Here is a 20,941-nt window from a genome sequence, read left to right as displayed (position 1 = left end):
GTGGCGATTGCCAAGGTCTTTCATCCAAACAAGCTCCGTGGAGAAAATAAATCCATGTATTGCTTCTTACCTCCCTGTCGTGCATAGACTGCAGAGAGCCTTGCTGTAAAATCTCTTCTCTCCCACTGCATCCCAGTGGGTGCTCAGCTCATTCTCACCCTTTACCCCTCTGCTCCTCTGCAGGCTGACGGGCAACGAACCCCTGACCATCCTCCCTCTGACCTCAGAAATGGAGGAAGCCGCCGTCAAAGCCCACTACAAAGTCTGTGACCGCCTGAAGCTGGAGAAGAAGCAGCGCAGGATGTGCCGGCGGGACCCCGGAGTGGCAGAGACCCTGATGGAGGCCATCAGCATGAGTGCACTGGAGTGCCAGTACCAGTTTCGCTTTGAGCGTTGGAATTGCACCCTGGAGGGCCGCTACCGGGCCAGCTTGCTAAAGAGAGGTGAGTGGGATGGGGGTTTGCTTGGGGTTGCTGGTACCTCCTGCGCTGGTGGGCTTCCCTGCCATTTTGCACAGCAGTCATCCTCATGTCATTTTAGAGTTCTCTTCTCAGGGCTCTAAAAAGAGCTTCATAGAGTCATATGATGGTTTGAGTTGGAAGGGACCTGAAAGATCATCCTGTTCCAACCCCTCTGCCATGGAACAGGTTCCCTCCCACCTGATCAGGCTGCCCAGGGCCCCATCCAACCTGGCCTTGAGCACCTCCAGGGATGAGGCATCCACACCCTCTCTCAGCAGCAGTGCCAGGGCCTCACCACCCTCTAAATAAAGAATTTCTTCCTAGCATCTAACCTAAATTTCCCCTCTTTTAGTTTAAATTCATTCCCCCTTGTTCTATGACTATTAAACTATGTAAAATTTCAGTTCCCCTCCTGCTAATAAGCTCCCTTTGGGTTCGGGAAGGCTGCAAAGAGATCTCCCTGGAGCCTTCTCTTCTCCAAACTAAATAAGCCTAAGCTTTGTGGAAGGTAAAGACAAAGGCAAGCATAGCTCATCTGTTCAGTCTGTGGCTGTGATTGATGTGCTTGTATCAAAGGAACCTCTGCCTGCCTCCCATCACTGACCACAGCTCCTCTGGGTGGAGGCTGGAGATGTTTGTTCATACGTCTGCAGCCAGAAGCTCGGTGTGCTCCTCGCTTCTGCTGGAAGTTGAGCCATTGCTGTAGGAGAAGAGATTTAAGTTCCCAAAGCTGTGTTGCCTGTTTTTTTTTTTTTTTTTTAATTATTATTGTGTTTTAAAAACTATTTTATTTCTCCTATTCAAGAAAGAAAGTGGGAAAATGCTTTGGTAAAGGAATAAAGACAAAATGGTGGGGGGGTGTCACGATGCAAGGCACAAACTCAATGCTTCCATGCCCTGCTCTGCTCTACCTGTGCAAAAGCTCCCTGGCTGTGAGCAGTGAGTGATGCCCACACTGCTTCCAGGTGGAGATGACCAGAAGCTGATGAAGGGTATTAGAGGAGCAGGTGGTGTGTTCTGTCTGTTTCCTTTGCACTGCCTTGTGTAGCCCAGCTCCCTTGCAGCCTCTCAATGAAATCATACAATGGAATCAGAATAGCTTGGATTGGAAGGAACCTCAAAAATCATTGAGTTCCAATTCTTCTGCCAAAGTCCAGTTCTTATTGCTGGACTGAAGCTAACCATGCAGTAGGCCCACTTCACAGGTGGCTTCCCTGGAACTCGAGGGCTTCAGTGACTCCCAGAAAGTCTCACCTTCAGTGACTGGACCTAGAGACCCAGAGTCTGACATGCTCAAAGATGAATTTGGAGCTCTGCAGTGCTCCCTCGTTCCCTAAGAAATGGGAAGGAGCCATCCAGAAGCTCTAGGGCTCAACTAATGCACTGTCACCGACTGCGATGGAAACAAGGAGCGTCCTTATGAAACCCAAGAGGTGCAGCCAGAGCTGCAAGACGTTTAAAAATATCTCTGCATGCCAGAGGAGTCCCTGGATTAGTGGCGCCTTGGGAAACCCAAGCACTTTCTCATGCTGACACCTGGAGGCCACAGCTTGCTCCTTCAGATGTGCCCTCAGCGAGGGGAAGGGGTATTCCAGAGCAGCCTGGAATTTTGCTGCTGGAAAACACTGCTGCAAACCATCCCAGCTCCTTGTCAGGACACCATTTAATAAATGGTAGCACTGAGGGTTGCAGAGCTCGGCCTGCTGTCTCATTCTTCCATGCTTTATGCCCCTGCAGCATCTCAGCCCGCCACCGATGCTGTAAATCCTTCAGGTGTTGTTCCCAGAGCACAGCTCACAGCCCTGTAAATCTTTCTCCTCCTCTCCAGGAGCTGCTGGTTCCTGGTTCGGCATTGCAACGAGCGATACCCCCAGGGCAAAGGGGTATGGCTATAACCCACTATGACACAGGTATTCCAATATATCAGTGGGGGAATGTTTTCCTTTTTTTCCTCCAGAACTTCATAGAGAGGAAAATAAAGAAAAACAACAACAACAACAACATAACCACAAATGTTTTACTTAAGAAAACTTTCTCCCTCCATTGTTCCTCTCGGTCCTCAGCACAGCCCAGCTGCTGGTTTGCAGTTTGGGCTGATGCGGCCCGTTTCTTAAAATAACAGGGGATTGTTCAAGGGACTCGTTATCCTGTTCAGATTCTCGCGAACGGTTTTGGAAAGGGCTGAAAGGGGATAGCTGCGGATGGCAGGCTGTCGATGCACCAGAATGCCTGCATTGATTTAAAGCTCATTATCTTGTTACAGCATATCTCGGTGCAATCAAATAGTGCACGGCGGAGATGGCTTTAAATCTGGCCAGAGCCAAATGTCACATGGACTTGCTTGGGAGCTGCCTGAGCTGCCTGTGGGCGAGATGATAGCCGCGCTGATGGGCACTGGGCATCTGTGGGCTTTCGGTGATGGAGAAGGGGAGGAGGAGAGCTGAGGCTGATGAGGGGATTGGCAGAGGGAAGCCTGGCTCCGTGTCAAACCCAGTATGCAGTGTGGTGGCAGGTTGCACGGTCAGCGCTCCCAAGTGGGAGGCCTTGGTGCAGATTGTGGATCTGTGTTAGCTGCTAACTCAGGCTGACGCCTGGCTCTTTGCTGCTAATTACAGCAGCTCAGGCTCACAACGCCTGGCTCTTTGCACTGCTCCATCAGGGACTTTCTGTTAGCATGCTGCTACCTCTCCATTTTGCAGCATGAGCAGTAGTAGTAGTGGAAGGAGAGCAGTTCTACAACTTGCAAGCACGGAAGCTTGGTAGCATCACTCTCAGGCATTCCTAGCACCTAGCTGAGAAAAAGTTGAATCTAGCCAATAAAAGATGGGAGCTGCATAGATGGTGTTTTCTGCCCAGAGTTTGATGGTCCTCAAATCCACAGGTTTTTGTGGTTTGAATTAAATAAAGAATTCCTTCACTGCCCTCACTGAGACAGTTTGTGATGCTGAAGATGTTTCTGGTGTGCTGGAGGACATGGTGTAACTTCAGGGGGGAAAACGAATGGGAGAAAAAAAAAAATTTGCTTTCTCAAAGCTAATCACTCTTTTCTGTGTCCCCAGCAAGTGTGGAGTCAATCCTGTTTTATTTCAGTCTTCCTCCCTGAGAGGGAAAGGGTTTCTGCTCTTTTCCAGGTGAACAGTAGGAGTGCTGGACAATTTCTAACACAATGTGTTTTGAGCCAAAACAGGACCTCTTTCTCCAGGACTAGACTTTCCTTTTTCTTCTGCTGAAGTTCTACCCTGTGCATCCAATTGTTCTATGGGAAGGCAGGCTCTGGGGGTGGGCCAGGTTAGTGCCCCATGAGCCCACTTGGACTATCATGATCCTCCCAAGGACCAGTTCCAAAAATGACCTGGCAGTGTCTCTGCATGTCCTTGGTTGACACACTAGTTTACAGATATATCCACTACTGTCACCATCCACTTGTGTTATTTTTGAGTGGGGGATTTCTTGAGTTAGATCCAAAGCTGTTCTGGAATTGCATCTCAAATATGCAGTCGTTTACTGCTTCCATAGACGGAGAATGAGGAGCTATAAATACTGACATGTTTGCTTTTTTATTTCTGTCTTTTATCATTTGTATTGAAATCATGGGTCTCTTTTGGCCTCGGTTTACCCACTGGGGGGAGGCAGATGCTGTTGCAAGTGAGCATGGAGGTATAAGAAAATGGTTGTACATGAAAAGTTTGAGGTCCAAATGCTTCTTCAGGTCTGTGAGGTACTGCCTTGGGTGACAGGCTGATTACTAATTGCTTTCCAGCCCTTGTGTGCCTTTTGTTAACAATTTTGTTGGACCTGATTAAACCTTGGTGATTTGTTTTTCTGGGAGGAGAGGAAAGCCTTCATGATTTCCACCCCAGTCATCAAACTCAAAGGAAATCTGTGCTAGGTTCCTTCCGTTTGGTGGCCCCTTAGTAGCAGTACTGCCATACCATGATGATGACACCATCATGGACTGTCCAGATCTTGCTTACCTACTCCTATTTTCAAGCAGAGACTGCAGAGCGACAACCACATAACGACAAATGTGTGGTTTTGTTTATAATCCTGGTTTGTGCCACCTCATTTGTCACCCTCTTCTCTGTCCTTATGAGGTACAGCTGGAGTACTGTGTCTGGGCACAGGGCTCCCAGTCCAGGAAGGAAAAACATAGCTGTTGGAGCAGGTCCAGAGGAGGGCCAGGAAGATGCTCAGAGGGCTGGAGCATCTTTGCTAAGGAGAAAGACTGAGGGAGTTGGGCTTATTTAGTTTGAAGACAAGAAGACTCTGGAGAGACCTCAGTGCAGCCTTCTTGAACTCGAGGAGAGCTTATTAGCAGGAGGGGAACTGAAATTTTACATGGTTTAATAGTGATAGAACAAGGGGGAATGAGCTTAAAGAGGGGAAATTTAGGTTAGATGCTAGGAAGAAATTCTTTAGAGGATGGTGAGGCCCTGGCACTGCTGCTGAGAGAGGGTGTGGATGCACCATCCCTGGAGACGTTCAGGTCCAGGTGGGATGGGGCCTTGGGCAGCCTGACCTGGTGGGGGGCAACCAGCCCATGGCAGTGGGGTGCTGGAGGGGGGTTTGTGCCTGGGTGAACTTTCAGGTCCCTTCCAACCTTAGCCATTCTATGATCCATCATTCCCTGTTCTCTACCATGTAGAGAATCACGTTGTCATCTCTACTGTCAGTGATACGTGCAGAGCATGGCATTGCTCAAACCTTGTCATGATTTTCACTTCAGTTGCCGTAGTTCCTTGGTTCCTTTCTTTGAAATAAAATCCTTGCTCCAGCCACAATTATAGCGGCCTCTTTTTTCCTTCCAGGTTTCAAGGAGACGGCCTTCCTCTACGCCATTTCCTCTGCAGGGCTGACACATGCTATGGCCAAAGCGTGCAGCGCGGGCCGGATGGAGCGCTGCACCTGTGACGAGGCTCCTGACCTGGAGAACCGCGAGGCTTGGCAGTGGGGTGGCTGCGGTGACAACCTGAAATACAGCAACAAGTTTGTCAAGGAGTTCTTGGGGAGGAAGCCCAACAAGGACCTGAGAGCCAGGGTGGATTTCCACAATAACCTCGTGGGCATGAAGGTGAGTCGTTGGATGCAAAATGCGTGGTGCCTTCCTTCTGCAGGAGGTGTGAAGTCCGATTAGGTCTATGCCCTGTTTTGATCACTGTGCTTCAAATGACTGGCGAGGGACCAGAAGGAAAGAAAAGGAACTTTCCAGATCTGGAAAATGAGACGAGGAGAAAGATTGCTGGTTTTGCATAGGAAGAAGTGGGTCTTACAAGGGGATGGCAAGACAGGTCATCTAAATTTGTACCAAGTTATGATGGGCAGGAAAGGATTTACTCCGCAGTACTGCAGGTGGAGATTGAGAGATGCTTTCCTTGAAGCAGTGATGCAGATCATGGATAGCATAGCATCTCCATAGGCAAGTTTCTTTAAAACTTGGTGGACAAATATTTGGTGGGAAACCAGGGCAGAGCTATTCCTCTCTGACTGATTCCAGTCCTAATAATCCCTTTGACCTTCCACCCAGAGATGCTGTGTTTGCAGCTGAGAGAACTCAGGTGTGCAGTCTGTTTTGTTTTGTTTCTTTCCTCCTATCCTTATGCTGGAGGGTTTCCTGCTCTTTTAACCCATGCTTATCCCCATGAGGCTTTGCCCTGAATGTTGTAAAGGAGAAATTGTGTGCTGGCTCATCCCAACAAGAGATGGGAAAGAAAGGGGCTTTCCACTTTCTCCCATCAATTACTTGGAGGTACCTAACCTAGAGCTGCTTGCACATGAAAATCGCTCAGATTGGCCAGCACAGGTGCCTAGGATCAGTGTTTCATTGCACCGACCTCATAGAGGAACATACTGTAAGGCTATAAATAGCCTTCAAGCCTTGTTATTGTCTGTGTGATTGGATGGAGGGTTGAGGCTGAGATGGGGACCTGGGTCTCCAGTTTCCCAGGCAAACGCTGCCCAGCCAGTTGTGCATTCTAGGAATCACCACCCCAGCTCAGTTGTTCCTGTGCATATGCATTAAATGCCATTCATTGCAATGGAGTTGGGGCACTGAATGCCCCAAGAATGCCACTAGTGCGTGCTGGCCAGCAAAAAGTCTTCCCCTGTCCCCACCACCAGATGCTCCCAGACAGCGCTGAGATCAGGGTTAGAAATATCCTGGATTTACTTGGTGTCTGGCTTTGGCTGACAGCTTTTCTGCCTCTGGATTAAGAGGCTCAGTGCCTCTGAACTCCTGTTGCAGCTCTTTGGCGTGTGAAACAGGCTCTGCGGAGTGATGAAATCTGTTTTAATCCTTGTGTTTGATTGTTTCTGAGGGCATATCCTGTAGGAAAGACTCTTTGGGCTTGGCTGTGCAACAACTGGAACAGAATATGGGGAAGGTGGTCCGTGAGGGCTGTGATTTCACGCTGTAGAGAGCTATGAGATGTCTCTGCTCTACTCCTTTTCCAGATTCACATAATAGAGTCTCATCAGAAACCACACGAATGAAAGTTTAGGTGCCATGGGAATGCTTTTGTAAATCCATATACATCTCCCCTCCAGCACTGCTGGGACTGATGAACTTTCCCAAGGGATTTGATCTAACTCCCAGTGTTCTCCATCCCAGTACTGCAGGGAGGATGCCCACATGGAGCCGAGACCCAGTCTTGGATTTTGGTTAGGCATACCTGGTTGTCAGCTCCGCTCTCCACTCTCCATGTAGTTTTAAGCTAAAGGAACTCCAAGCATGAACTGAAGAGAGGGAATCTCTTCATGATGCCTGAGTTTCTTCCTGATCCCACTGGGATTTAGATCCCAGGGCAATGGGAGATGTCAGGGAGTCTCTTGCATCCTCTGCCTCCACTTTACTTGGCACAGTCAGGCCCTGCTCTTTGGCAGTGGTTTCTAAGCACTAATGTAATATCTGCAGCTAAACAGCTGAGTAACAGTTGTGACGGTTGTCCAGACACTGAGAGCCCTCATGGCGATCCAAGTCAAAGACCTTTGCTGCAGGTCAGTGATCCAGCATTCCTATTTTTGTCCACCCACACCGTGCTGTCAAGCTGGTATTGCTGCCTGATGGCTTTGCCTTGCCTATTTGCAGTGGCAGTTGAAATGATTTCTGCTTACGTTTCTAGGGTAGTTGTACCTTAGTGTGGTTGAGAGGCAAGCCAAGCAGCTCACCAGGCTCACAGCTGCACTGAGAAGCCAGGCAGAGAATAAGGGAATTTCGCTTTCAGGAAGAAGCTTTTATCAGGGTGTTGGTTAATGATCAGGAGAACATATGTCTGTGTAGTCAAGATACGTGGATCTAAAGCATTGGCACAACATGGTGTCATTGAGATGACAATCAGAGATGTTTGGAGTTGGGATGGGAGTTGAGAGTTGCCCAGCATGCAGTACTAGGCTGAATTACTGTCATTTTCCTTGATAAAGACACTGAGTTAAATATGAAACTCAACATCTGTCCTCAACTCTTTTTTCTCCGATGAAGTTGCCCATCAGCTGACTGCATTCTTACAGACTTTCCAACTCTTGCATATCTGGAGATACTAACCTAGTGACTACGAGGATCTAAACTACTTTGAAGCAATCTAGTTTGTTTATTTGGGTAATAGATCATATTCTTTTGATTTGATGTGAATCCAAAGCCACACAGAAGAAGGGTAAATATCTTTGCTTTGTGCTGTTTTGGAACAGAGTGCCAATTAAATAAGAAAGATAGCCTTCCAGCCTCTAATGTCTTCACTGTCCCCACGAGCAATGAAAGGATGATTTCAGGCAGGAGCCTGAGGCACAGAGTGCCTTTTCCCAAGTTATTTAGGAAGCTGATGATGGAGCAGGAGGTAGAGACAAGCACTCGTGAGTTTCTGCTCAGCACCCACTGTTTTTCCTCAAACCAAACCTCAGATTTTATGTCTCGTGAAACCATACAGGCGTGAACTGAAACCTTGGCTGTGCTACAGACTGTTTGGGCTTGTGCTGGGCATTGGACAAGGAGACTTTCTTTTCCAGTACTTTTCTACAGGGCTTGCAGCTGTGCCTGCCCACGCTGGTGTAGGTACAGTGTATACATGGGGGTATGTGTGTTTGATGGTGGTAGAGGAATATCTATCAAAGATATAGCACAAGCTTGGTGGTCTCTCAGTGATTCGTAGCAACATATAACCCTTCCCATCTAATTACTCCCAACCATGACAAATTGTATAAATAGTCCCTTGAGACCCAGCAAAAAAAAAAGAGACTTGTGCTTAATAGACTTATTTGGCAACAAACACTATTCCCTCCTGGTTGAGACGGCAGTTTCTCCATGGTGTCACACTAGCAAACAATTTGCATCTTTCTGGAAGGGTGACATTATCCTATCCCGCCTAGTTTTAGTGTCTCTTGGTAGAAGTTCTCATTTAATTATTATTTTACTTCTGTTTTTAACAACCTTGATGGGCCAGCCGTAATTTTGCCACCACCAATGAAATAATCACTGAACATGTTGTGCCCATGATGGCTTACAAAGTTATATGATATGACCTCAAGTGCTAATGAAAGGGCGAGCTTGTCTAGCGCAAGGATGAGGTAATTAGACCAAGACTTCTCCAGCCTTCTCTTTATTGAAAAGTAGGAGCTCTGAATAGACCACTTATTAAAAAAGCAATTTCCCTTCCTTTGCAAAATCTACTCTCGCTCATTCAGCTATTCTTTCTGAGAGGTCTTGGGTGGAGAGGATGTGTGCTGGGGGGGAGTGGAGTGTGTGTGTCAAGGGGATGGGGGTGATGGAGGGGAGAGAAGTCAACTGCATTAAAGCTCCGCTGCCAGCAGTGAAGTTTCTTGGTTATATTAAACGAAGCACAGGAAGCCTTGCTGAGGCTCTCTTCTTCTCTGTATCCTCCCCCCCCTCCCCCCTTGTACACACAAGTGCAGCCCTCTTTTGTAACCCATTAATGAAAAGTTGGAATATTAGAGCACTCAATTAGTTCCACTGGGTTCGAGTAAGTGATGTTTTAATTAAATTTGCCCAGTTTCTCAGCAAAGTATCATTAAACATGACTTTCCAACTCCCTCTCTGGAGCGTTGCTAAGTTTCTTAATCCCAGGAGTGCTGACCTCTTCCAGAGGTATGTCTGGTCAAGCATGTCTTGCAGATCCAAGGGGCACTATTAAAGACGGCTGCTATTATCCAAGGGAAAAAAAAAAAATTGTCATGTTCTCATTCCCTTTTTCCTTTATACTTTCAGAAGGAGGGACACAAGCAAGCCTTTGCCCTCAGGACCCTAAAGTCAGGGGTTTAACCAAAGGCTTCTTGGGATCTGCGGGTGTTCAGTGCAAAACTATGTGAGGGAAAGGGGAACAAGAAAATTCTTCCGTTAAAAGTCTCATTTTGGGCAATATCTCCCTTTAAAATTGTTTCCCTTCATGAAGCTTCCTTTATTGTTTTCACACAATACTGACCTGCATGTTTCAGTCTTGGAAACAGTTTTGGAAGCATCTTTGTCGCCCTTGTTGCTGCAGGGCTCCAGACATGTCCTGAGGCTTGTTACACCTGCATCTCTGAAACCATGTGGGATGTTTTGCAGAGGTTGGTGGGAGGTGCATGGACTTTGCTTTGCTTTTGGCTTGCTTGTTTGGAAGTCCGTGCAAGGAATGGCTTTTCTCCTAAGACAGTGTTGGCAGAGACCTCAAGGGTTGAGCGTGCCTCCTGCTCTGGAGATAGACTCTCTATATCAGGTGGATGTTTGCCCTGCTATCATCTGTCTGAGGAACTTCATGAAGTATCACATAACGTGTTATCAGAGAGCACCACCCTCTTCATTGCTGTATCTCCATTTTACAGAGGGGAAACTGAGACCCAGAAAGATTAAGTGACTCACTAAAGGTCACACACAAGTGTAGCTTGGCACCCTGGTCTCCTGTTGCAGAGACAGTGTTTGCAAGCACTTCCAACCCTATCTTGTATGGTTCCCACTGTAAAGCATGATTCCAGTCAACCTCTGGAGTTTGTTGAACAGGTACTTTCAATTGTAATCTCACAGTTTTCCAGTACCCTCAGAAATAGTGTTATAATTGTTCCTTTTGATGAGGCAAATCTATCTGAACTTACTAACACAGCAGGGGTGTTGAAACTGGATGAGCATTGTGGTCCTTTTCAACCCAGGCCTTTCTATGATTCTGTGATTCTTTCAGGTAGAGATTGGCTCAGCCAAAGTCATTCTAAGGCTTTGGGATCAACACTCTGGAGGAAAGCATTTGCTGTGTTCCATAAGCAATGCCAGTTGGCTGTTTATGCAGAATTTTCTCAGCAGGTGAAATAAGAATGCAGCTGGGGAAAGAATTAACGTGCTCAAGTTGAAGAAGAGTTATGTTATTGTATGTTTCTTATATGTTTGTGTTTTAACTGGTATTTCACTAACACTGGAGTGAGAAGAATGGTGGCAAGGGACACAGATTCTGAAAAAGCAGTTTGAGGACAGGCTCAGAAAAAGGGCTTTTTTTGAAACAAGATAAAAGGTGAAAGAAGAGGAAGGAAGGAAAAAAAGGAAAGGAAAAGAAAAAAAAAAAATGCCAGCAATCTGTGAAACTCTTGTACTTCACCCAATGGTAAGATCATTGGAAAGCGACAAGGGCACTATGGGGATGGTGGCTGTGGTCCAAAACAAACACCAATATTTGAGCCGAGACAATAACTAATCCTATTTAAATTGAAGGAGGATACGTATGTCGAGGATGGAGGCACCTCAAAGCGCTGTCGGAGGGCAGGCTTTTTCCCTGGGCACACTGTAACCCCGCGGAGGTTCATCAGCTCCCTCCTCTCCCCCAAACCATGGCGAATGGGTTGGAGCCCCGCAGCCGCAGCCCAGCCATGACGCGGCTCTAACCCAGGAATTCCCACGGCCGCGTCCCGGCTTCGCACTGCTGCTGCCCAGACGAGAGTTGTCTGAAAACCACTGCCTGAGCCCCGTGACCCAGCTGGGAATGAATGGCAATCTGTCCTCGGCGTTTCAGCTAAAACACTGAGAAATTGTGTGTTGCAGCATGTCTGAGACTGATCATTACAGGGGCACTTAGTCTGACCTTCGTAGCAAACCATTGTTGTGAGGAAGGATTACATGTTGCATAGCAATGCTCTGCTGTGATCCCTTTTCCCTATGGCTCTTATAAAGGCATTTGGGCAGGCGGTCCTGCGGTGCTATCTAATTTCCTCAGAGCAACAAGCACCAATAAAGACAGTCCAGTCTTGCTGTATCATAATTGTTTTCCTCATTGTGCTTTTGTCGGTATTTGCTATTCTCACGATGAGATCAATGGGGGTTTTTGTTCCCAAGTCAAACAAACTGATTTGCTTACAGAGCTTTATTTTCCTCCCAAACTGCCATCCTATTTGTGAGACTACCAGAGCAGGTGCTTGCTCAGAGTGGGAGGACATAATTTCAATGTGTGATGCTGTCCTGTCCCACTGGTTGTATTTATTCAAGTTCATTTTCATAGTGGAGTATTTCTAGAGCATATAAAACGATAAGGATTTAAATGTCCCAGGGTGTTGTTCCTCCTTTCTGAGCTGCTGTGACTCTGCTGATGTGCGGTTGCATGACATGTTTGGCACTTTGGATTTAAGCTGATACATACATGTGACAAGCATGCACACGGCTGCTCAGCATTGTATAGATGAAACATGGTTGTTCAATAAGTGGTGATGTCGTGTGTGTTGTAGGAGAGGCTCATGTCTCTGTAGGATGGAGGCAGATGGGCTCTGAACTGTGTGGCTGCCTCAAACAGAGAAGAGGAGCTACCTTGATTCATAGAGTCATTATGGTTGGAAAAGACAACTATGATCATCTCATCCAACCGTCAACCCATCACCACCATGCCTACTCAGCCATGTCACTAAGCTTGTGTTAGTCTTTTTCTGCCTTCTGCATCCTAGACTTTTTTGGTGGCAAGGGTGAATTAACTGAGACAGGGGAGGTTTAGGTTGGATATTAGGAGGAAGTTTTTTCACACAGAGAGTGGTGAGGCACTGGAACAGATTGCCCAAGGAGGCTGTGGATGCTCCATCCATGGAGGCATTCAAGGCCAGGCTGGATGTGGCTCTGGGCAGCCTGGGCTGCTGGTCGGTGACCTGCACATAGGAGGGGGGTTGAACCTAGATGAGCATTGTGGTCCTTTGCAACCCAGGCCATTCTATGATTCTGTGAAATTATTCTAGCCTGGAAATCCCTCCAGGTTTGAAAGCATGGTGTAGACATTGACCCACCTGTCCTGGTGCTCCAATGTTGCTGTGAGCAAAGTGATGGCATTTCACAAGGTCAAAGTGTCCTGTAAGTAGGAGCTGGATTTAAGTGTTTCTTATAGGACCACTCAACAGGAGGTGGAATGTCTTTGGAAGCTGGGGAATGAGATAGGAAATAGAAAGGCTTTGCCAAGATTCATTTTGGCTGGTGGGTGGCAAGGTGCTTGTAGGCAGCAGTTCTCCATCACACGTCGCCTTGAGGAGCTGGATTGTGACTGACAGCAGCAGAGGAGGCAGTCTGGGGAAGATATTTTTCTAGGATTTTCACTATAACTGCCTCGTAACATTCTTGAGCCCTTCCCTGCCCTTCACGGAGAAGCTTTATGGGATGGTTGGGATGCACCACGCTTGCACAGTGGCCATGTGAAAATCCACATGCTGGATTTTGTGAGCTGGTGCATTCATGAGAATAGAGACAATGAAAACTTTTTATACTTGGGTCCATCAGTGCATGACACCCACGTTCTTCCAGCCACAAGTCGATGAAGAGCTAGGAGTGGGCCAGGAAAAATAAAAGAATGGACTTATTCATTAGGGGATTTGTTCATTGCTATTTAAGTCCAAAGACTTTCCTAAATATATGCACCTAGTAAAATTTGAGATGCCCTGGCAGATATGTCTGGAGAGGCAGCTGGTGGCAAAGTACTATGTTTTACAGTGCCTAAAGTAACATTAGATACAAATTTTTAGACACCTGAATTGTACTCTGAGGATGAGATTCTGCTCACACGTTCTCATATCTAAGTTTATGTGCTTCCCTGAGAGCAGAGTTCCAGAGCTCCTGTTAGTGAGCAGAAATGTGATCAGCACAGCCGTGGGAACCTGAAGAGATGTTCAGCTGAGCCCGTGAAGGTGTCTGCTGCCCTTTAGGCTGCCCTGCCTGCCTTTGCTCCAGTGGATCGGCTGGGAGTTGAGAGATGTTTCTCAAATGTAGGCCGGATATCTGCCTTGGTGTGGTCAACCCTGGTTGGATGTTGTGATTTAGATGTCTAAACCAACGTGCCTAAACCGACATGCCTATTGCTACTTGAAGGTCTCAGGCCACCTGCTAGCTGCTGCTCCATTGGAATGTGGATTTCCAGCATGTATCGTGCCACACTTGCCAGCCCCATGTGCTGCCTTGGGTACCTGTTGGTATTCATGCCTTGAGTGCCAGCTCTCTCACTAAGCTTTGGAGAGGCGTCTCTTGACAAGAATAACCCTGTGTTTGAGTTCCCACCCTTCATTTCATGTCTGCGCCTTGTTCACCCAGCTCTAAATCCAGCCAAGGGCTGCGGGTACCAGCTGAGCCAAGTCTTCTTGGTTGCTTGCTTTCCCATCTCTACACAATGGCATTCATCTCTTTTTCCAGGTTGAGCAGATGCAACTTGGGTGCTGAGGGTGGCGAGAGGGTTGAGAACAGCCTGAACAGAAGAATGAGTGCAGTGTGTAGCCCTTCTGCAAGTATCTCAGCAATGTTGCCCATTTTGCTGATGGCTTGGGCGTGAAATCAGGTATAGGATCTTTGTTTCACATGAGCTCAGCTCTCACTTCTGGACAACAAGTGCAATGTGACTTTATGTGAGGGAAAACATGGGTGAGGAGTGCTGTTTTGTTGTGGTGTTTTTTTTCTTTCCTTCTTTTCTTGGTGTTGAAATGTGTTCTGTACGGTCTTGTCTAACATTGTGGGATTTCTTGCAGAGTTGGCTAGACGCTTTGGCACGCAAAGCGTGACAAGCCCCTAACCAAGCTGGCCCAGCTGAGTACTATAAGCAGTAACACATCTCTCTCTGTAACCCATCACTTGTTTGAATGCTACTGTGTATTATTGGATTGCATTTGAAAAGGTCTTGGCTGTCACAGGAATGAAGTGTGACCATTGGCCGGGCTTTGCTGAAGGACGTATTATGCATAGTGTCTTTCTAAAAATGTCTCTGTAATATCAGGATTGGGCCAGACCCCAGCTCTGAGTCCATGACCTATTGCACATTTGTACATGGTGCTCAGCAGGACTCATGTAGCCAAATAATTAAGAACCGCATGGTCAGGAAATGGATTGGAGCCAGTCCTCTGCTGTCATGAGGCCTTAATGTAGGCAGATGCCATAATGGGCTGAGGGGGAGATTTTTTTCTTCTTTAGAAACCATAGATGCCCCAGTGTAGGGCACTTCTCAGCAGTACCTCGACAGGAGGCAGCTCTATAAAACAGACTCTGTTCTAGGTGGCTATTTTAAGGGGTGGTTATCCTTCAGCCATTTAAAGTCAAAATGTGAACGATTTTGGTGGGAGGGAGATCTATAAATATCTGTTTATAATCTGTGGGCAAAATACAGGTTATCTGTGACAATCCTAATATACCTGCTCTCATGTTGCCCATGGGCTAGTCCTAGGAGTAAACCCTTCTCTGGGGAAGGTCAGGGAAAGCATTCATGGAATAACCGAAATTGGAAGGGACCCATAAGAATTGTTGAGTCCAACACCATCCAGATGCCACTTAGAATAAGATGGATATGCTGTTTATTGCCAACAAGTATCTTTATTGCAGCCTAATTTGAAAAGGGTACTTCTTTAGCATCATTTGGCATATGGACATATGGTCTTCTGTGGCATCTAGGAAGCTGGTACCATCTCTTTTTGAGCTGAGTAATGAATGAATAACTCCCTGCATTCACCTCTTCCCTTCCTGATACTGTGCTTACTTCCCATGCTGCTGCTTCTGTTGAAAATGACCTATTTCCCTCCTCTCCCCTCCACATACCATAGTTCCACAGGTTCTTCCTTTTGTATTTATGCTTTGTGCTAGTTCTGTGCAAGATGTCCCCATGCAAGGTCTGGGCATCTTCCTATATGTAGAATGACTTATGTTTTGGAAGCAAGTCACACATGCTTAGTTTGTGATATCTTGAACAAATTATTTTCCTCCTATAGAGATCTGTGAGATAAATCTTATTTGGATATATATATATATAAGTTTTTTTTTTTTTTTTTTAAGTACAAATATATTAAGAAAGAATTTGAAACTAAACCATGCCCTTAATAGTTGCAGACAAGAGGTATGAGCAGACAGAATTCAACGTAGCAGTACTGATGTGCAGGGTCCACTTCATTTTCCAGAGATTTAATACTTTTCTTTTCTCCACTGTGAGTTTGAAGACCTCAGCACTAAGTGCTTTAATTCTTTTATTTTATTTTATTATTACTTTTTTTTTTTTTTTTTTTAATGCTTGCTGTGGGGCAGCTTCTGTGTATACAGGATCGGGTAGGTAGTACAACCTTTAGTGCATGAGGTCTGTTCTCATAGCCAGGACTGAAAGTTTAACATCCCCTTACCTCTCTACTGGGTGTCTGCCCCATATTCTTTGCAGAAATTGTGCAGAATTGGAGGCTCTGCTCCCCCAGCCCTCCCTGAGGCCACCAGCCCTGTCATAGTCCCTGCTGGGACTATATGATGGGGACGCCTCACTGCAACCTAGGTCTTATGTGTTGCCCTTGAAACTGGCTGTGTGAGAAACCAAATTCCTCTTCCTAGCAGCTATGTGAAGATTTTCCTTGCTGATGAAGTGAACCGGGTGGGATGCTATGCCTTGCTGTTGCTCGTAACAGCTTAAGTGCATTTCCACTGAGCCTGTGATAGCTAATTCAGAGCTACATGGGTTTAAGGTGGTGATGTGTGTTGTGCACACAACGCACACACATTCTGGAGTGCCTTTGCCTCTCTGTGGGGATTCCAGCAGCACTCTCATCATTTTCTTGGTGAAAGCAACTCACCTTTGCTACAGTTTAACTCCTGGTCTTAACTCCTTGTTCCTATTAAAATGTCTAAATAGGCATTAAAATACATATTAATCCCTGACTGTGTAAGATAAATGTCAGTACTGAACAGTCTTTGAATGCTTTAGTATTAACTATCATTAACTAGCCATGTAAAGCAGTATTCTGGCAGGCGTCATTACTGGAAACTGAGACCCTTCTCAAGAGTGTAGAGTGTTTTCTGTCTTCTTCCAGCAGATGGTTTTTGTGTTGTCATCCTTCCTATGTTCCAGAAGTCTTCTAACAAACATGGTTTTTTTCTCTGTTTGTTTTTTTTTGCTCTATGCTTTGATTTCTCTCCCCCTTAACTGATTTTCTTTTGGGGATGTGTGTGTCTGCAGGTCATCAAAGCCGGTGTGGAGACAACCTGTAAGTGCCACGGTGTATCTGGGTCCTGCACTGTCCGAACGTGCTGGAGGCAGCTCTCTCCATTCCACGAAATAGGGAAGCAGCTGAAGCAGAAGTACGAGACGTCGCTCAAAGTGGGCAGCACTACCAACGAGGCCACGGGGGAAGGAGACATTTCCCCACCCAAGAAATCCATCCCCGGTCACAGTGATCAAATCCCAAGGACTACGGATCTTGTCTACATTGACGATTCCCCAAGCTTTTGTCTGATGAGCAGATACTCGCCCGGGACTTCGGGAAGGAAATGTTACAAAGACAAGAACTGTGACAGCATCTGCTGTGGGCGAGGGCACAATACGCAGAGCCGGGTGGTCACTCGGCCGTGCCAGTGCCAGGTCCGTTGGTGCTGCTACGTGGAATGCAAGCAATGCACCCAGAGAGAGGAGGTTTACACCTGTAAAGACTGACACATCTTCTGCCCGATGGCGACCCTCGGAGGCGGGCGATCACGATCTATGAGAACTACATATGGAGACAAACAGGGTTTGATTGACCTTCTGGGATCTGAAAGCTATGTTGAGACATAAGCACTTTGTAGGGTACAGGTGACCCAGCTGTGTTGCTGTTTTGTTTTTCTTTTGTTTTGTTTTGTTTTTTTCCTGTAGACTGAATTCTAATGAGGTCCAACCATGTGGAAATAAGTGCCTGTCACACTGGGGCTAGACACCAGTTGACCTTTACCTTCGTCGTCCATGCAGTTGGATGGATCATTTCTCCTTGGAACATCATGATTGTTTCATCAGTCCTCCATAAACTTCTGAGCTGATTAATTCTTTCTGGAATAATTAACCTATATTGCTTTATTCCTGAAGCTTACCCAGCAGCTTAGAGAGCTGGACAGATTAAAAAAAAAAAAAAAAAAAAGATCTTTCTGCTTTGAATGCAAAGATATGAAGACACGAGAAGTGGTCATTTTTTCCCTCTTCTAAAGCTGAGGAGAAGGAAGGGTGCAGTAAGCAAAAACAGCCCTTGTAGAGGTTGTTCCTCTAATGACACTTCTGCACATCCAGCAAACAAGGCTCTGACAAAGAGGCCCACTTGGATGGTAAGCTTTTTAATGACAGCTCCATATCCACGTGCTTTAATCACTAAATACAGTCGGGTCCACCATGTTGCAGATGGCAATATATCCAAGAAAGAGGTTGGGAAGACATTATGATACCAGATGTGCCTGTCCCCTTCAGTCCTTCAGTCGTCTTATTTTTTTTTCATACAGTTTCTTCAAATGCAGTTCCTTCAGCACTATCACTGTCTTAATTTTTTATTTAAAAAACAAACAAACAAACCACTAGATAATTTTATTTTCCCTTTGTGCATGGCATTTTTCTCTCCTCTTCCCACCTCTTAATGATTGAATTCACCCTGTGGAAATTGCTTCAGACATCTAAACTGGAACTTTTTAGTCTTATGTCAGCTGAATTTGGACATATATTTTTGAGGAGGACAAGAGAAATTCCAGTGCATCTTGGAACGCAGCAATGTCTTGCATTGTATAGCAGCTGTTTTGGACTGGATCGGACCTTTGGAGGATTTGACTTTTCTTTTACTAGGTCATCATTCCATTTACTCTTAACTACAGCAGTGGTACATGACACAAGCTGTATAACCCTATGACCTTAAGATTTGTTTTAACCACTAGATTGAGAACTGTATTTTAAAAATACAGTTGCTAAATGGTAACCAACTGTTGGATTTGGAACATCTTATCAACGCAAAGACAACCCAGCAAGTGGCCAGAGAAGCCAGAAGTCAACTGCAGAGGTAGATTGCTCTGATGCTGTGAAATAGATGACAATCTTCAGCAGTTCTTTTTCCCTTTGAAGAGGATATTTTCAATCCAGGACTTGATGCAATAATATCTGTTAGTCATATAAAAGTGCTTCTGGGATTGGAAGTGGCTGATGAATGCCTCAACAAAGCTTTCTGAGGAAACACTGGAGAGCGGAGGGCATTGTATTGTATTTTTATATCAGCTTTTGATTGTCCAGTAGTAGCAATTTCCACCCATTTTATACTGACCATTGATCTGGTTCTCAAAAGAGGAAAGCTGGTGGAGTTTTTCAAGTAGTAGTAGAGGTTGGCCAAGCAAAAAGAGAGCAGTTTTTCAAGATGGACCATTATTTTTCAAGGCATTGTGTTGTTTTCTTTTTTTTTTAAAAAAAAACAACTTTCTTTTTTCTTTTTTTTTTTTTTCTTTCCCCAAACAATAGCCACTAATATTTAAGCTGTTTATGTGCATCTACTGGGAGGAAAAAAGGTTATTTTTTTTTTCTTGGTAACAGATAACTGCAGCCCAACCTGACTTATTGGCATCAAATCTAGAGGTAGGGAACTCGGGAGGGACAGGAGGTTACTTTTAGTAGTGCTGTGGTCCTGCAAAGTAAAGCATACTGGCTCTTTTTTTGATATTTGTTTATTTGCTGTACAAATCTGGAGATTGTGGTAGTGCTGTAGAAGGAGTAATCCACACGAGGAGTGGTGCACACACAGTATTTGTCCCTTCCACCACGACAGATGCCTGGTGGAGCATCCGAGGAAGGTCTCACGGCTTCTGGGAGATGCACCTCTTTGAAAGTCACTCGCAAGCAGTTTATCTAATGGTTTAAAAAACAAACTGACTAGAAACCTATTACTCAGTGTCTGCATGCGAGTATGTATCTATGCTCATGCAGACACATAAATAAATATATGAAGATTGAACGAACATTTATTTATTTTAAAGCCCTTCAGAAGGACCTTCTTATGGTTTCAATGTGGTATTATGTTAAATTCTTTCTCCCTCTCTCTCGCACGCACACACACACATGTGCATATGTGCAAACTCTTCGTTTCGTTTCGTTTTTGTGTGTGTGTATGTGTGTGCTAGGATAGCTCTTCCCCTCCAAAGTAAGGCTGGATCCAAACCTGCCCAAAACATGAGGGTTTGTGGATCTGAATTACTATTTCTGGCCCAGTTCTTTTTTTTTAGATATTTGTTCTTTGTTAAATATTGGGCCACAACTTATGTGCATTATTATTATTATTATTAATTATTATTATTATTATTATTGTTGTATTTAAACCGTGGGCCTCATTTTCCTTCTTTTCACTGGTGTCTCTGTCTCCGTTGACCTCGCTGGAGTAACTCCACATTGCACTGGTGTGAGAGGAGAATGAGTCCCTAGATGCAGAAGAGAGGGCAGAGCTGGCATGGATATCATTGTAGAGAAAATACCTGTGTCTGTGGGGTAGGGTAGCATGGTGTGTTAGGGGGGAGAGAGATGGGTGGGCAATGAGCAGGCTGCCAAAGCTAGACTAGAAGAACGAGGCAAAGAGTGAATGAACTACTGAGTGAAAGAGCTCTTCTGTGTATTATAATTCACGCACTGAAGCCTGGATGCTTTCTGTAAGTATTTAAAAACAAAAACAAAAAAAAAAAAAACAAAAACACCCAAAAAAAAAACAAACAAATTAAAAAAAAAAAAAAACAAAAAAAAAAAAAAACCAAACACACAAAAACAAACAAATTGTATTTATGTTAATGTGGATATATTACTTGCCTGTTGTATATTGTAAATAGCAAGGTTTATTCTCCTGTGGTTAAAAAGAAATAATTATAAATGACTAAATAGTAGCGAGGCACATGTGTTAAATGTATAGGCAGTGTATAAAATGTACTAACACTCTGAAATCAGGAGAACTTGTCTTCTTGGCCTTTTGACCTAGGGTGGTAAAACATACGTGGGTTATTCCTCTTCTCCCCTCACCTTGTTGTGTGTGTTCCTTGGGTGGCATGGGGGGATGTTTAACTCCAGCATTTTCCGATGTTTGCCTTATCTTTGAAGAAAGAATTTGGGGAAAAAAGCTTGTTTTGGAAGAATCCCATGGAGCTCGAGTGGCATTGAGGCATGAGCAGGTAGAAGGAATATTGGTAAACCTGCTCAAAACTCTTTTGAGATCTTAGTCTGGGTTTTCTGCAGGAAACCCTGAAGGCCTCTGTCAGACACTGACTGCTTCCTTTGGGCTACAGCTGTTTCATATTG

The 20,941-nt window shown here is 45.4% G+C and overlaps 1 protein-coding gene across 2 annotated transcripts in view; it reads left to right on the top strand.

The window, feature by feature from the left end:
- Positions 1-20,351, top strand: part of WNT9A (Wnt family member 9A) — a 52,903-nt gene extending 32,552 nt beyond the window's left edge. For both annotated transcript variants that reach the window (XM_042888678.1, XM_042888679.1), the window contains exons 2-4: positions 184-443; positions 5,270-5,532; positions 16,853-20,351. In XM_042888678.1, coding sequence (XP_042744612.1) covers positions 184-443; positions 5,270-5,532; positions 16,853-17,326 — 997 coding nt within the window. In that variant the 3' untranslated portion in view covers positions 17,327-20,351. The remainder of the gene's footprint in view (positions 1-183; positions 444-5,269; positions 5,533-16,852) is intronic.
- Positions 20,352-20,941: the final 590 nt, after the last annotated feature.

Source organism: Lagopus leucura, unplaced genomic scaffold, assembly GCF_019238085.1.
Source record: "Lagopus leucura isolate 7727_CA_CO unplaced genomic scaffold, USGS_WTPT01 Super-Scaffold_100157, whole genome shotgun sequence".
Classification (NCBI taxonomy): Eukaryota; Metazoa; Chordata; class Aves; order Galliformes; family Phasianidae; genus Lagopus; species Lagopus leucura.
This window is presented reverse-complemented; position numbering and strand designations above follow the sequence as displayed.